General features: G+C 35.4%; 2 protein-coding genes across 4 annotated transcripts in view; one reads left to right on the top strand and one right to left on the bottom strand.

The window, feature by feature from the left end:
• Nucleotides 1–8,195, bottom strand: part of LOC125503411 — a 12,195-nt gene extending 4,000 nt beyond the window's left edge. The window contains exons 1-2 of one of the 3 annotated variants that reach the window (XM_048663708.1): nt 8,095–8,195; nt 7,651–7,692 (exon numbers count right to left, since the gene is read on the bottom strand). In XM_048663708.1, coding sequence (XP_048519665.1) covers nt 7,651–7,692; nt 8,095–8,187 — 135 coding nt within the window. In that variant the 5' untranslated portion in view covers nt 8,188–8,195. Of the gene's footprint in view, nt 1–1,317; nt 1,410–7,650; nt 7,693–8,094 lie in introns of those variants that run through there. The other 2 variants (XR_007280831.1, XM_048663709.1) reach the window with 2 other exon arrangements.
• LOC125503412 (troponin C-like) lies at nt 16–3,932 on the top strand. The gene is made up of 4 exons (XM_048663710.1): nt 16–274; nt 2,742–2,861; nt 3,627–3,758; nt 3,812–3,932. Exons 1-4 carry the CDS (start codon nt 151–153, stop codon nt 3,838–3,840), a joined length of 405 nt encoding a protein of 134 aa, XP_048519667.1. The 5' UTR covers nt 16–150; the 3' UTR covers nt 3,841–3,932.
• Nucleotides 8,196–15,677: the final 7,482 nt, after the last annotated feature.

Below are 15,677 nucleotides of genomic sequence, written 5' to 3'. Positions count from 1 at the left end.
TTTTGACAAAATAGTTGTTAGCTATTTCAGAAGATTTTAAATGCTCTTCAACCACTAATTTGGCCACAAGCAGTGCAAAATTCAGCTTAGAAACATTGAAACGTTGTTTTTTCTATACATTATCTTTCAGTGCTTAAAAGGGCATTTGGCATGTTCGACACTGCCAACAGAGGAACAATTGATCGCGAAAAAGTGCGCACAATTTTAACAACACTTGGACATTCCTACGATGACAAAGAACTGGAACAAATGCTAAAGGATGAAGATCCGGAAGGTGAGAATAGTTTAAAAAATTATAAAACAAGAAAGACAAATTAATAAATTTAGTCTTGCGAATTATTTTGCTCTGGAACTTACACATACAGGGTGTCCCGTGACTCGTGAAATTTATTTAATTTATGGTTAATATATTGTGACAACAATGCATGAGCGTCTAGAAATATCAGGAAAGGTATGCTGATCGAAGAATATTGAATAAATAGTAGCTTTGGGAAACCGATTTTTTATCTTAGCGATTCTTAAATAGTCGAACGAAGCACACTTTTCCATTTCTTTCCAATTTCCATTCATCGATCTAAAAATAGCTAATCCATATAGAATGAAGAAATTTGCCGACATTAATCTATATTTCTCCAAAAATGCGTCCCTTGAACAATAAAGCAGTTTAAACGAAATAACAGCAAAGACGCCCTCGAAAGCGGGCTGAAAGAAAAATTGATAACCCTTGCGAATATGGGATAACAAAATCTAATAAAAGCTAGTAGTCATGCCATGACATTGAAGAAATTATCTCCACCTTAATCTTTCCAAGATGCAAGTGATATATCAAGTCTCGAGGGTGATTGAAAGTTGGCCCAAAGTTTTATTGAAATTTATAGCCATCGGCTTCTGCAATATCGAGAGAGAGTAATATCTTGGCCATGATTGAGCAGAAATTTTTTATTGATTTAACAATAAGCAACACTCGTATCGCTGTTAGTGATTATCGTAACTTAAGTTAATCAAGGAATTCGCCTCGTTCAAAATGCCCCGAAAATCGTTCGAGTATCACTGTTTATGACAAACAAAAGTTAAATCGATTCATAACTATGAAAATCATCCATTATCCTGTTCGGTTAGTTTCGAAGATAGATAACCCGTCGAACTCTGGGGATATTTAGATATATATTTAACAGAGCAATTACTCTTCGCCAGAAAACATTTCCGATTTGGGTTTCGCCATGCACTGAACATCCTGGGACTAGAATTTCATCTGGATTGCCCGATTTACTTTCGCCGGATATTTACATACAAAATGGTTAATTAACTGCTACTTACATAATAACTAATTTCACACCGTCTAAAGGTATGCAAATTTCGAACATTATTCAGTCAGCGCTGAAATTTACGGAAAATACTCCCTCAAGTATCACTAAAGACGCTGTTTGCATTCGCGCTAATGATCTCATTTAGTAAACCGGTAAATTTTTCGCCACTCTGGCAATATTCCAGATAAATTTCCAGAGTCGGTGTAATTGGACAGGTCTAAAGTGGCATTAAGGTTTATTAGCGCGTTATTTATGCACTAATAGTGATAATAACGCCGATTAACCGAGGAAAAGTATTTAGTGGCTTAAACACCTTCTAACACTATTAATTGGTAATTTCATCAAAATGAAAAAAACTGCAAATTCACTTTATATACTCCAATAGACTTTTAGTAAGCCGGCGGATTTATTTTGGGTAGTGGTACAAAAATATCATTTTCACAGTATTGAAGCGCATTTTGAGAAAATTAAGTTGAAATTTAGCGTAAAAATAGTATACCTACAAGTCTGTCTGTAATTGGTTGGTTTTTTTAATCAAGCCAATTTTTATGAAATGGCAGATTTCAAAATTTCAGAATCCCAAAGTTCTCTTGAAATGAGGTGAAAAAAATTTTCTTTCTTGTAAAAAAATACAAAAACTCAAAACAGTTGAAAGTAACCTTTAAGTGAAAAAGAATACAATCTGACGGCTTTCGGTTCGTTAAAGCTCCTGAATCTTTGAAAAACCTAAAAAAAGTAGAAAGATGAATTTCTCAACATAAAAAAATACAGGCACAAATGAAGTATCGAAAAAGGCAGACCGCTAATGGTAAAAATTGTTAAAAAATACGTGAAAATGGAGGAAAACGCCTTCAGGAAATGGAAATTGTTCGAGAGCTACTAGAAGATGATCCAGATCGGCGACCAAAATTTTACGATTTATTGATGAAAACCGTTTCTCATTAGAGTAAAATCTTTTTGAGTCGAGACTACTTTTGTTTCAATTGCTCACGAAAATCGTCAAATCCGTCGTTATTAGGTCGAAAAAAACCTCAATCGGATGAAAATACCATCGTCAAAAGACAGAAGAGTTGGCACATTTACAGCACATTTTGAACAATTTTTGGATTGAAAATAAATTATATTTTTGAACTGGGTTTTGACTGTGTGCGACCCTCAAACACGCAAAAAAGCGTTTCCGCTACCTTTTCAATGAGAATTTACAAGCCAAACATGCAAAAAACACGTTGAGGTTTTTTTTGGCAAAATTGTTCTTTTTTCCGCTAGCAAATTTATTCGAGTTGTTAAAGTCTCAGCTCTGTATGTTGTAAGCAACAAAAACTATTACTTTGTATAGACTCTTATAACTTTCAATAAACCCCACTTTATATGTGCTTTTATATTGTTCGTTTCTCAGTCATTTAATTTGATTTTTGCTGTTACAACTTGTTTCAGAAAATGGAGCTGTAGACATTGAAGCCTTTTGCCGCGTTGCGTCCCATTTCTTAGAGAATGAAGATGAAGAGGCCATGCAAAAGGAACTAAAAGAAGCGTTTCGATTATATGACAAAGAAGGTAGGAAAAGACGATTTTTGAAAGATATTGGGAAAATGCTTTCATTCGAAAAGCAAGACCGTAAAACCGGAGCCAGTTGGGGTTTGCAACTGCAATGCAAAAATAAGTTCCTGTCCGAATCCAAGTCCTTTTAGTTACATTTTCTATAAGCTGCTTCATCATCCACTTAAGTCCATTTCACTCGATCTTAATTTATTTGGGGGCAAAAAATGAATTTTTTGCCCACATCTTATTCAATTCGACTATTGACTGATTGTGGCAAAGACCGTAATTGATCACAAGTGCTCCTGACCCAGAAACAACTTTATTTTTGATTTCTTTCAACTTTGGACGCTTGATAGATGGTCGAATGGAAATCACACGATCATGATTTCAGGCAATCATCGCAGTGCGAACTGAAATGCTACTAATTCTGCAAATGCCCATCAAACTGATCGATGCTGGTTCGAAAATATCCCGAGTTTCTGCTAATTTGTTCAAAAAGTTGTTTGTTGTTGGAAAGGATGAAAAAATCCAAATATGTCTGGAGAGTTTTGAAAAACCTTTAACAATACACACTCTCATGGTGGTTGTTTACTGTAAAACAATGAAACTACAGATGAAAATAGCCGATCACTCAGTCAGCTCCTGACGGTTTATTTGTTTGCACACTTGAACAAGATATAAAAAATACAACTAATCTTGAAATGGAACGCCACTTGAACAATGCTTTAAATAGAACGACAGTGTAATTTTCCAAGAAGCTAATGATTTTCTGTTTGCCAGGCAATGGTTATATTCCCACCTCAAGTCTGCGGGAAATTCTTGCTGCCTTAGATGATCAACTCACTGGCGATCAGCTTAATGAAATGATTGCTGAAATCGACACTGATGCCTCAGGAACAGTAGATTTCGAAGGTAATGGGCAAAAATGTAATTCTGGATTTTTAGTCAACTGGTTTTTCTCGTAGAATTCATGGAGATGATGACTGGAGACTAAGGGATTCAAGTCAAATAAAACCTCACCTATATAAACTTTACCAGCTTGTGTAATTTGCTGCTGAGTTAATAAAGGAAAACCGTTAAATTTTGTTTTTAGTTATTTGATTTTTATTCGTAAAGGCCAGTCGTTTGCTGGGAAAAATTGTTTCTTTTCTGAAGCGTCCTTCCAGAGGTTCGAGTTTTTTGAATTATTTTTTTAGGCACACTTATGGTTCTAATAAACGCGTTGCCGCGTGCGACAAGCGTTCTTTCAAAAGCCTGCCAATATTCTCTAGATTTTCCCGAAAAGTAAAAAACATTTCCTCAAGATATTTAAAGCCAATTTTCATCTTTCCAGTCGAGTGGCAATCGCTCTTCTATGTACCTTCGTCTTTTCAAAACTAATTTTTGAAGAACACTCTCGCACCGGAGGAAGACGCCGAAGCGCGTGTTAAGGAATGCTTTAAAATATTACAAATGTTCTCCAGATTTTTTCCCAAAATTGAAACTCTCTGATCGTTAAACCTGGACTTTCCTCTATTTAATTCAGTCAGGTTCTCTTCCATCTGTCCCAGTTTTCGCAACTTTAGTTTTTGAAGAACATCTATGCATCTGAAAACATTTTGTTTCAAAAGGCTGCCAATATTCTCTAAATTCTGTGTGAAAAGTGCAACATCTTGGACATTTAAAGCGAGTTTTTCTCTTTTCAACAGAGTGCAAATCGCCGTTCTATCTTGTCCAGGTTCCTCAACCACAGGTTTTGAGAAGTACTTGCGCATCTAAAAAATACGTTTGAGCCCACGACAAGCTCAGCTTCAAAGGCCTGACAATATTCTCCAGATTTTTTTCTTTAAATTGAACTTTTGGATCAATTATCACAAATAATTCTTCTTTTCAATGAACCGTCAAACGCGCTTCTATTTGCGCCAATTTTTGCAAAATTAATTGTTGAACAACATCTATGGATCTAAGAAATGCCTTGAAGTGCGTGGGAAGTATCGTTTGAAAAGCCTACCAATGTTCGAAAAGTGAACATTTGAACCGAATTTGTGTCTTTTCAATGGAATGCCGAGCACCTTTTCGTATGTTCTGAGAATTTCGCAAACTAATTTTTAAGAGGCACTTGTGCATCTGAAGAAATCGTTTGAGCACAGGGCAGCGTTGCTTCATGGGCCTGAAAATATCCTCCAGATTTTTTTCCAAAAGTGAAGCGTTTAGGAGATTGATGGCAATTGTGCCGACAAGGAACTAATAAGTAAATCTTTAAAGATCGGTTCTCCTTCATTCATTTATTTTTCTAATTGATTTTAATTAAAACTAGCAAGTTTAACTGGAAATTCAAACCGGTGCGTTTCTCGGTCATACTCTGGGTAGAAACTCATATAGCAAACGATATTGAAGCAAAAACACGAAGGCAGAAAATACAGTTTTAAAAACCTGCACAGCAGGAACTCAATTTATCGTAAGTATATTAATACCGCAGCGAAAGTAACGCTTTGGGGACATCATCCAAAGACATGGAAATATTCTTGGGACATCCAACTGCGTTCCATATCGATTTGTCGAATTGAGACTTTCTGTTATCTCATTCCAGTGTTTGCCTTCCCTTAAAGAAGCCATTTGGCCTTATGCATATTTTAGAGCCTGAGATAGGGAATATGGAATGTGTTCGGATAAATATGAGATGCTGTCCAATAAAAAAGTGGCGATAATATCCACGTTTACATAGAATGATCGATTGCATCAATTTTCTTGCAGAATTCCATGGAGCGATTAGGAGGTATTTGACATTTTCCTTATTAAAACAAACAGAATTCCAACGCACTCCAAAGACGGAATTGATGTGGAAGTTAATAGAGCCAATCTCGCCCTTAGGAAATGAAACAAAAAGCCATTCCGTCTAGCGACATTCATAATAAATCACAATTCAAGCTTACGAGGTTCTCTTGTTACCACATTCCCTATCATGATATGGGTTTATGTCACCCTCCATCAAGCCCTGCTAAAATGTATTCAGGAACTTCTTCCTCCACTGCCCTCCTCTGAAAGTGGGTATCAGAATGCCCCCAATGTACAGTTCGATAACCGAAGTTAATGCCAAAAAATTGTGTGAACGGAGATAGTAATTCTTTGTAAACCCTATCAGACAAAAATCAGTGAGTGGGTGAGTTTTCCAGGGTTTTGGGCCATCGCAAAAATGTTTCTGACGTTTTGCAAGCACAACAACTGTTGCAAAAGTCCGCCCTTACAATACAATGCAAACCATTTCTTGAATCGGATTTTCAATCCGATTATCAACCAGCAATTTGTTCGAGGATTTTGTACTTTTTGGATTTTAGTTGGATTATCGAATGGCCAATGTTAATCAGGTTGTCTGGCTCTTTTGGTAATTGTTCATTATTACTACATCGATCCCGGCTAAAAGCTTTGCGCGATTAAATTTAATCACTTTCCGTTCGTTCGACAGCCACCAGATTGGTTTTTCCAATTTTCCACGTTTAAGAGTACTTTGTTTTTCAGCCACTTCTAGTTTGCTTAATTTCGGCCAGAATTTTTTGAATTTTGGATTGAACGCCCAGTAGAGTATGCGACATGTTACGAAATGGCAAAATTCCTCAAATCGATTAATCACTTGACTCCTATGTTTATTATCTGTCTGAGAATGTGTACAATGGGTTCAAATTCGCAACTTCCATCGCACCGAAAACTCACTTTCCGCATTATTCAGTAGCGAATGAATGGCTTGCTAAGCATCTTGTTTTCTAAACGTTCCGATCTTCCACTCCATTATAGTCCCAGCTTATTCAGCATTATGTGTGTTGCCATGAATATCTCAACTTGATGAAAACTTCCGAATAAAAGTGCTTTGTATGTGCCAGCCGGAATGCATCTTGCGACCTGAATACGAACTATTTTGCCACACAGATTTTGCACTTAAAATTTTAAAATTTGTTGTCTTTTGAAATGCAAAAGTCTCTCCTGTGTGGAAACAGAGATCTATTTGGCATGGAGCAGACGGTTCGTATCACACGCACTCAAAATATTAGCCATTGCAACATTATGTTTAATTGTGTCAAGTTTATTTGAAAAATCACTCATTTGTGGCCTAGCTGATAAAGCGTGAATCATGTCAATAGCAGGAACCGATAATTCACTTTAAACAAGACAAAAAAATACAAAATTGCTGTCTGGGGTGGTTGTTTGGGAGTATGCAGGGAGTGCTGCGGAAAAAGCATATGCATTTTTACTCTTTTTTATCTGCATTTATCACACCGCCTAAAACGCAGGAAAACTCAGAAGAATTACCTTTTTTTATTACTAAGTGTTTGCATCAAAAATCGCGTATTAAATTAAAGTTTCTTGATGAAAAAAGTTTATAACACTGGAAAGGAGTGGCTCTTCTCTAAACCATCACTTCATGCTGACTGCTCAAGTTCTTCCGAAAAATTGAGATCAAAAAAACAGAATGTTCGCAAAACGTTTGAATGATTTTCCATGCCTGATGCTGGTGCTTGTTTCTATCAAGCCCCATGAATATTGCGTAAAGATGACTTAAGGGATCAGAAGTTCACAAGTTTACGCTAAACAACCGGAAAACAATATTACAATATAACAAATTATCATGCACTTTAAAACTTTCTAAATCGAACTAACTAGCCTGGAGAACTGGAAAATTGACGCAAGTTCATTTTCAAGAAAACCCATTATTTGGTGGCATTTGCACGGCACGATTTCTGGCTATTTTGAACTTGAAAAATAAACTTGTGCACTTTTTCCACTAGAAACTAATCAGATTGCAATCCGAACCTTGTCTAGCTGCATAATTTACCTGGCTGAGACTTCTATAGCTACTAGCGCTTCCACTGCGCGCCTGAAAAAAAGTCACTTTTGAATATTAATGACTACAAAAAATTGCAGAATTTTTATAAGGAATTTTCTAATGCTGTTTTAACCGTATATGATGGAATATATATTTGTGTCCGAAACTGCACGAACGATATTTTGTAGTTAAAATGTCCTTTTGCGGTCTCAATTTTACTCTAATACCCAGCAGCTTTATTTCTCGCTCTGGAATGTAGATAATTGCAGAGTTTGCTCAGACTAATGATTACAATAAAATCCGCAATTTAGCAAGTTGATCCCAAACTGTTGTCTGAACATTATCTTTGCCACTTACTTTTCATGGGGGCGTTTCAGAGAACTATCTTCCTTGCATTGTAATTCGGCTAAAGGACGAAATTTTCAAGCGAAAATCTTTCATGAAAAAAATTACCTTGCTTCTGGTCCTTGGAATGTATTCTTCTTTGGACGGCTTTCTTCTCTTGTCCTTCTCTTTTAGAATCATGCGAGCAGCGGCAAACGCCATTTTGGCTGATCAACGATTTTTCCGATTGGTTTTCACTCACATATCATTCGAAGGTGTTGGTAGATAAGCAAACTGAACTGTCCGAAGTACGAAGGCATGAAATATCTGGTAAAAATTCTAGAGGTTTTAGCAGTAATGTGATAAAACAAAGTTGGAAACTTGTTTTTTTATTTGATTTGAAAACTATTGATCATTTAGATGCATATCAAGTTCTTGTTGCTTTCAAAGCAAGAACAAAATTGTATTATCAAAAGAAAGTATTAGTGCTTTTGAACATAAGCCCAGAAAATGCGCTAGTAGACGCAAACATTGTTCCCTAGTGTTACAAAGCTTTTCAGGTTTTTGCTTTGTAAGAAAAATAACAAAGAACCCCACACAAACGTGGAAAAGTGCGTGTCGTACAAGGTTTCTCAAATCTGAAATGAAATCGGCATAATTTTCTTAGTTAATTGCTGTTCTTCCGGTCAACACAATGAACAGTGAGTTTAAAGAGAAGCATTCGCAATGAGAAAACTGCAGTTGAAAATATCCATTTGTAATATCTGCGTGGTAATATTCTCTAATGGTTTCCTTTCTTTTCACCAAATTGCTTTCGGGGATTAAGATTTTGGCGTGATTTTTCAGCAAAACAGTAACAAAGAAACCGAAAATTTTTCGCTTTAATTACATTTTGTGGTTTCATTTGGAAAATATCGAAAATGTCAAGCAAACCGAGAAATATTCGTGCACTTTTGCGTTTAATAAAGTTAAAAGCCCGACCATTGAAAGCCGGAAAACTCAGCTCTGGATGAACTTTGAAATCTGCCTTTTGAGGTCCGAAAAGCAATAACAGCGTTTTAACGCAAATTTCAGCTGTGCAACTTCAAAGAGTGCGCATTTCCGAAAATGGAAAATTATATTGTGCCTGGATAAATCTGCTGAAATTGGCTCCATATCCCGACTCTTAAAAATCCGGAAAACCTCCCTGGAAAAAAGTGCAGATGGATTTAAAGGCCGGCTTTTAGGGACATTTAAAACGTTCAAATCTGGACCTAAACTTCCTCGACCACACCATTTTGTAGCTTTTGAGCTTTCAATCTATTGTTCTGCGAACTGAGATTGTTTCGAATTTCCAACTTAATTAAAATCGCCTTTTGAATAATTAGGAAAGTTGGCCGGGTAGAAGCTTTAGCTGTGCAAAGAAATCTTTTTTGCTTGTCAGGAACTTACCAGAAATAATTTTCAATTTAACAGGCTTTTAGAAATATTAAAAGCTTTATTCAATTGAACCTAATTTAATTTACACCGTCTACTCATTTGATTTCATTTACCATAACAAAATTTGGATATTTCTGTGAAATTCGGATGGATAAAATGGAATTTAAAGTCGTCAATGTTTTCAGGGGTTCCTAATAATGTGGATCATGTATTTTACGTAAGTATTTTTATATTGCTGCATTTCGTTTACGTGTTACTAAAAAGCATAAACTTCCCTATATTACAGCGTTTTTATTTCCACGCTGAACTATTAATCATCGGGCAAAGAACATTTTCCAAATCAACTAGATTTAAATTTATTGCCTTTTATGAGCGAAGCTTTATCGTTTCGTGAATAGGTGTGATTTCATTGCCCAGAGGTCAAATAAAAGGGCTCAGTCACATTATTTCTTCGATTCGCAGAAGCGTACCATGCAAGTATTTCCTGAACTGTTCTTTGAGTTTTTTTAATTGCCTTTATGCAGTTTAATTCATTATTTCTTGTAAGGATTTGAGCCTGGTAATTAGGTACAAACAACTATGAAACACATACTTGCAAAGCGCGAAAATTGAACAATCAACCTAGTAGATGCAAAAAGTGTTTTTCAAGTAGAGGACTTGAAAATCAATTATTTAACCTTTTGTATTATAACAGCGAATAGTGCAATTGCTCACTTCTTATGTATTGCCCTTCCAACCAAAACCAAACTTTCCTCAAACACGCAATCGTTTTTTTTTTCAGTAGATAGAATTTTAATTAAATTCCTTTCGCTGAAGGTGCATAGCTAAAAATAGTTCAACACTCTCACGAAAGAAAAATATGGAAAACGTGGTAAAAATATTCTAATTCTTAAATGGATGCAGAATTGGCCGGTTTTGAATAGAACACTTTCAGTTATTAAAGTGACATAATAAAATCAATAGGGATTATCAGTTTAACCAGCGTTTGTATTTAATTTACAACGAATTCGATACACATTTTATTTGATTAGTTGATTTTTATGAAATATCTAATTATTTATTTATTCAGAAGTTTTMATTTTSATCTGGAATCTGGAATTTCGTCTGSAACTTGCGTTGCACYTTAAATACGTGATTTTGAGCCCGACAAACTGACCAAGTATTAAATTCATATTGTTATCTGTTCGTAYTGRGAAATGTTTTGTTGTAATTTAAAGGGCTTTATAAGACAGGCAATATTTTTATGTGTCTTWTCTATTTTTAAAATCCAATTTTTCTATTAGCTTTGGTAGAAGACAAACACCATCTCAAGAAAAATTAGTCCCARAATAAGGAAAAATTATGTAGGCTTTCACGGCCGGTYAAATTACATTTAGGAATRTTTTCCGGGCTTTGAAGCCGTGGTCTATCGGAATTTCTTCCTTCGGAAACAGGAAACGGCTTCAAAGCCCGGAAAACATTCCTAAATGTAAAAATTATGTGTTTTTTTTAATCAGTTTCAAAATTCTTATTCGATATGCTTGCGGTTTAAAAACCTGGATTCGATGTATTGCAAAAGTTGCCCATTCTTACTGTGAATTCGGACAAAACACAAGATTTTTCACCCCGAATTCGCACGTGGTTAAACAGCGATTTTCCGAGCAGTTGCGCGAATTGCTAGGCAGAATTATACCGACTGAATTCAACGGTAAACGATCCAACCTGTACAAAGTTGGATGCGCACGTGAGGGAAAATTTGGATACAAACCCGGAAAATCGGGATAAAATGACGAAAAGAATGGCGAATCGTCAAACTTTCTCGGCGAATTCAATTATCAGCATGCAATTTGGGCAAGGTATCAGACGGATGAGGGTAAGGAGTTTTCCAAATCAATACACTCAAATCAGGCAAAACAAGGCTTTTCTTACCAATTTTGATTCTTTGAACATTTTCATGCTGACAAAGTTGTACTCTTTAAAACAGTAAAAAATCAACATTAAGCAACAATTTACAGCAGCTTAATTTTTCTTCAAATTAACAATATTTTCTGAATTAGTGTGGTTGCCAGACTAAAACGAGATAACTTGCGCCATCTATAGAACAAGACAGAAAGCAAAAGCCAATTGATCCATTCTGAACTTCGGGAGTTTCCAAATAGGATTGACGATTTACAAATGGATTACAATGTTTAACTATGTACATATTCTAAAATATCGGTAAATCCGAAACAATTTAAAATAATAAAAGCTTTGCAGTTTTATACAGTTTCTGGATGTTATTGGAAGTTAAGAGAAGTTATACCCAGAAAACAATCGTGAAAGTAAACCACCTCTGAAGATGTAAGCCACTCGTGCTTGCRAAACGTCAGGAKAAAYCTATTCCCCCTCGGCCTAACCGCTCGAAAAACCCGAGTTTCAAATTAGTGTTTGTATTGTTTYGAATTTTGAAAAATTATTTTTGGAACAATTTCAATTTGCCTCACGTSTAAATCACTTTATTKCATTCATCATTCATCGAATATTTTAWGCTAAATTTACTTCAACCTTTCTGCAAGCAGTGAATTARGAAATWATGAATATGCATGATATCTGRCGCTTTTCATCTCCTRTCCTGAATCTTCCTCTAATTTGTTTTTAATTGGTTCTTTTACTCTCTCATCTATTGAATGCTTGCTGGAAGCTTTCGCTCGAATGTTCAAGCGTTAACAATATTTGAATTTTAGGTGCGCATTAAAAGCAAAATAAACAGTTTGGACTGAATAGGGTGGGGAAATTAAATTAAATTAAAATAGTGTGTGCTTTTTTATATAATAATTGTGTTACGTGCTTCCTGGGTGTTTAGGGGATACGCAAAGGTCGCAGCTAGTAATAGAGTTCAAGGAAGCAATCAAGCTAATTGTTTTTGATATTTATAAAACTATTAATATAAAGTGCAAAGAAACTGAAGGAGTTTTACATCGCTTCATTGCTTTGTCCATGCACTCTGGTTTTCCAGCGTTTTTTTTTTCAATTGAAGATGTGAGGCAAAATAACCGTGTTAAATTTGCTTTTATACATCACTGTCTCTTTTTTCTGAAGAAGTCAAACCAGGACGTTTTCCACCGCAAAAAATTGCAATAAAAAGTAGTTTGAAAGCGCAAACGACAACGAATTAAATTCACTTCTCTGTGATGTGCGTCTTTTGCCCAAAATCATTAATAGGCAGGTTAAGAGTGTTTTTTTCGCCGAAACGACGTTAAAATCAGTGTCGTGCCCGAAGGGCTCGGCACAGCAATTTCATGTTGTGCAACAATAAAACTGCAAAGTTTGTTTGGACGCAAAACACTCTAAAGTCCTCTGGTTCGCACACAAACACTTAAACCTCCCGATTGATCAGTTTGTGGCACAAAATCAGTATCGTGCCTGAAAAATTTTAAAAGTGAATTTTCAATCCACATCAACAGAAGGGGACATCGAAAATTTGGATTAGACATTTTGAGACTCCACTTGAGCCAAAAACCGTTTTTAAAAGACTTTGCTTAAAAATCAGTTATTTAAGTCCAAACTGTACATTTTGCGTTTATTTTATCGGAGAAATTATGTAAGTATTTGATAAGAGGCTTCCAACCGATAAGTGTTTATCCACAACGCAAAAAATGAATAAAATTACAAAAATGTAAAGATGGTTAAAGCGCAACATTACATGTCCTCAGCACTTCCTTTCAGCTACTGAAACGAAGCCAGATTATTTAGATTGAAGCGACAAAGCTTTTCGATCTAGTTCGGGATGTTTGCGCTCTGGTAAATCATGCAAATTCGTAATAGTTTTCTGGATTATCGGATATCGGTCTATCCTTAGGGAAGTTTCATTTGACTAGAAGGCTATTCTTTCGGTAAACTTTGTAAAAGTGAGATACATCAATCTTTTTACTGCTATTCTCGAAATTAAGGGCAACTTACTAAAAATGCAATGGCAACCTAAAAAAGCTAAAATGTTGTATAAAACCGACAATAAATCGCAATTTTCAAGAAATGTGTTTTAAATTAGCTGGCAATTTGTGATGATACTTGAATCGGTTTCGACGACGTCGACGTTAATGCAATTTGGCAGACCATCTTGAGATTAGGAGAGGAGAAATGACGACAAGATTGTATCATTTCCGCTCGGGATACAAAATGTTGGAAATTCGAACTTGAGACCGAGATATTGGTAAATTCGACTTTCGCCTGAAGATGTTTCATGAGAGATTTAAGGGCAATTTCGCTTTATTGAACCAGTATTACATCGGAAAGATTCAAACGAAGCGAAAATATCCATCTTAGAACCGAAGATTTTACATGTTTTTTTTTTAGCTAGCCGTGAGTTGGGAATAATTCATTCAGTCAACTAAAAATCGAATGCAATTAATTCAATAAATTAACAAAAAAGCACGAATTAAACTTATGTTCGCCGCACCAAGCAAAAACAATGCAGCAAACGCATAAAATGCCGGGAAAAGTTGGCTCTTTTAATTAATCAGCCTTATCAATCGCAATCCATCGCCATAAAACTCTGCCCACACACCGAACTATGGACTATGTGAAAACCATCCCATATTTGTTGCTTTTGGCCGACAAATTAATTTTCTCAAAGCTTCTCACATCACTACAAAAATTTACGATCATTGATTTGTATCTAGGAATTAACTATACTTGGTTAGCAACAGGGACCCGGATCGGAACCGATATGGACCAAAAACCGGAACGGAACCGATTTTTTTTTGGACCGGAACCGTAACGGAACTCATATTTGATACTAACACACTGTTAGGTGCTGAACTGGAACCGAAATATTTTATTTCGGTTCTGCTTGTAACGTTTGAATTTTAGAGGAACAATTATTTGTGAGGACCAACCGACTTTTCAATCGAAAAGAACTAACACCATACGTGTATACACTATTTTTAAAATTATTTTAGTTTTTCGATCACCAACAAAGAAACGTTTGAAATTGAAATGTTGGACAACAGCAACTCCTCAAAAGATGGTGAAGACATGGACCAGGAAGAACAATGTTTAAAAGGAAATAAGAGTGGAAGAAGAGGAATTGACGAAGTTGTGGACCTGAGGGAAAACGGAAAGAAGAGAAAAGCGCTAAAGTCAGGAAATGCATTGACAAATCACTTTTCAAAAATACGATTAAATTAATTTTTGTATGGGATTCTTTATTGCAATGTTGTTCCATTTAATGTTATCTGAATTTCAATCCTTGTGTGGGGTTGCTAGTCCTCCTACACTCCTACCCCCTACCATACAACCAGCCGAAGTATATACGAAGTATAATACAACAAGCAAGGAAAAAGATAGTGAGATTCCTAATTAGAGTATCATTGTCCTCGTTCGTTGTAATATATAGATTTTGGAACCGAAATGAACCGAAAAGAAAACCGGAACCGGAACGGAACCGAATTGGAAATTATTTTCTAAACCGGAACCGAAATTTTAAATTTTGCCTTAGACCGAAACCGGAACGGAACAGTTATTTCGTTTCGGTCCGGCTCCTTGGTTAGCAGTAACTGGAATTTTTTACGAGGTTTTTCAAGTTTTTATGTTCCTAAAATATGAAGTTTTGGTTTAGTTTATTCAGCATTAAATGTATTGTTCAGTAGTTTTACTTTTAATAAATAATTAATTTGATTCTCGAAAGAAATCTTTATTTATGAAGAATTATTATCAACCTTATTATTTTGTTTTTTCGGGCTCAATTTGAAATTATTTTCGTGCTGCTGTTTTGTCTGTTTGGACTCGTGGACACAAACATTCGACTAAGATTCTTTGTCTTATAATAACCATTATAATTTGTCTGGATAACTGTTGTTTTTTCGCTATTCCTGATTATTATTCTCAAACTTAGAAGTTGCGTTTGCAGAATGTTTAAGAGAAAAAATGTTGGCAAATAACAAAGACAAATATTTGGTCGAATAAACAACTCGGTAATTTCTGGAAAGAAATTCTTTGTGGATTTACTTGTTTACTGAAGTTTTCATGCTCCTTAATTTATTAAAATAAAGTTGAAACAAACGGCAATTTTAAAGTTTTTAAATATATGAGTAATTAATGGTTTTTTTGTGCAACACACTTATTTAAGTAAATAATTTAATAAATGCTTTCAATCTCTAGGCCTGGTACAGCAATGCCGAGCCTTTGATTCCTCAAAAAAAAATTTACTTGAAAACCAATGACAAAAGAGTTTTTTTACAAACTTCTTGTTGGGTATTTCGCCTCAAAAATGTTTGTCTTTAAAAAAGACAGAATTTCCTCACGTCTTTTATTACAGATTGATAAATAGTGCTCCT

Source organism: Dendroctonus ponderosae, unplaced genomic scaffold, assembly GCF_020466585.1.
Source record: "Dendroctonus ponderosae isolate FM_Combo_2020 unplaced genomic scaffold, Dpon_F_20191213v2 Dpon_F_20191213_2, whole genome shotgun sequence".
NCBI classification, from domain to species: Eukaryota; Metazoa; Arthropoda; class Insecta; order Coleoptera; family Curculionidae; genus Dendroctonus; species Dendroctonus ponderosae.
Note: the sequence above shows the minus strand (reverse complement) of the source record. Positions and strands in the feature narration are given on the sequence as shown.

What these genes read in the sequence shown, in the direction of transcription:
- LOC125503412 (XM_048663710.1), top strand. Translation starts at nt 151, where the DNA reads ATGTTCGACACTGCCAACAGAGGAACAATTGATCGCGAAAAAGTGCGC. An exon ending in AAAGGATGAAGATCCGGAAG is followed by an intron (nt 275 to 2,741) that starts GTGAGAATAGTT and finishes AACTTGTTTCAG; the next exon opens with AAAATGGAGCTGTAGACATT. An exon ending in AGGAACAGTAGATTTCGAAG is followed by an intron (nt 3,759 to 3,811) that starts GTAATGGGCAAA and finishes TTTTTCTCGTAG; the next exon opens with AATTCATGGAGATGATGACT.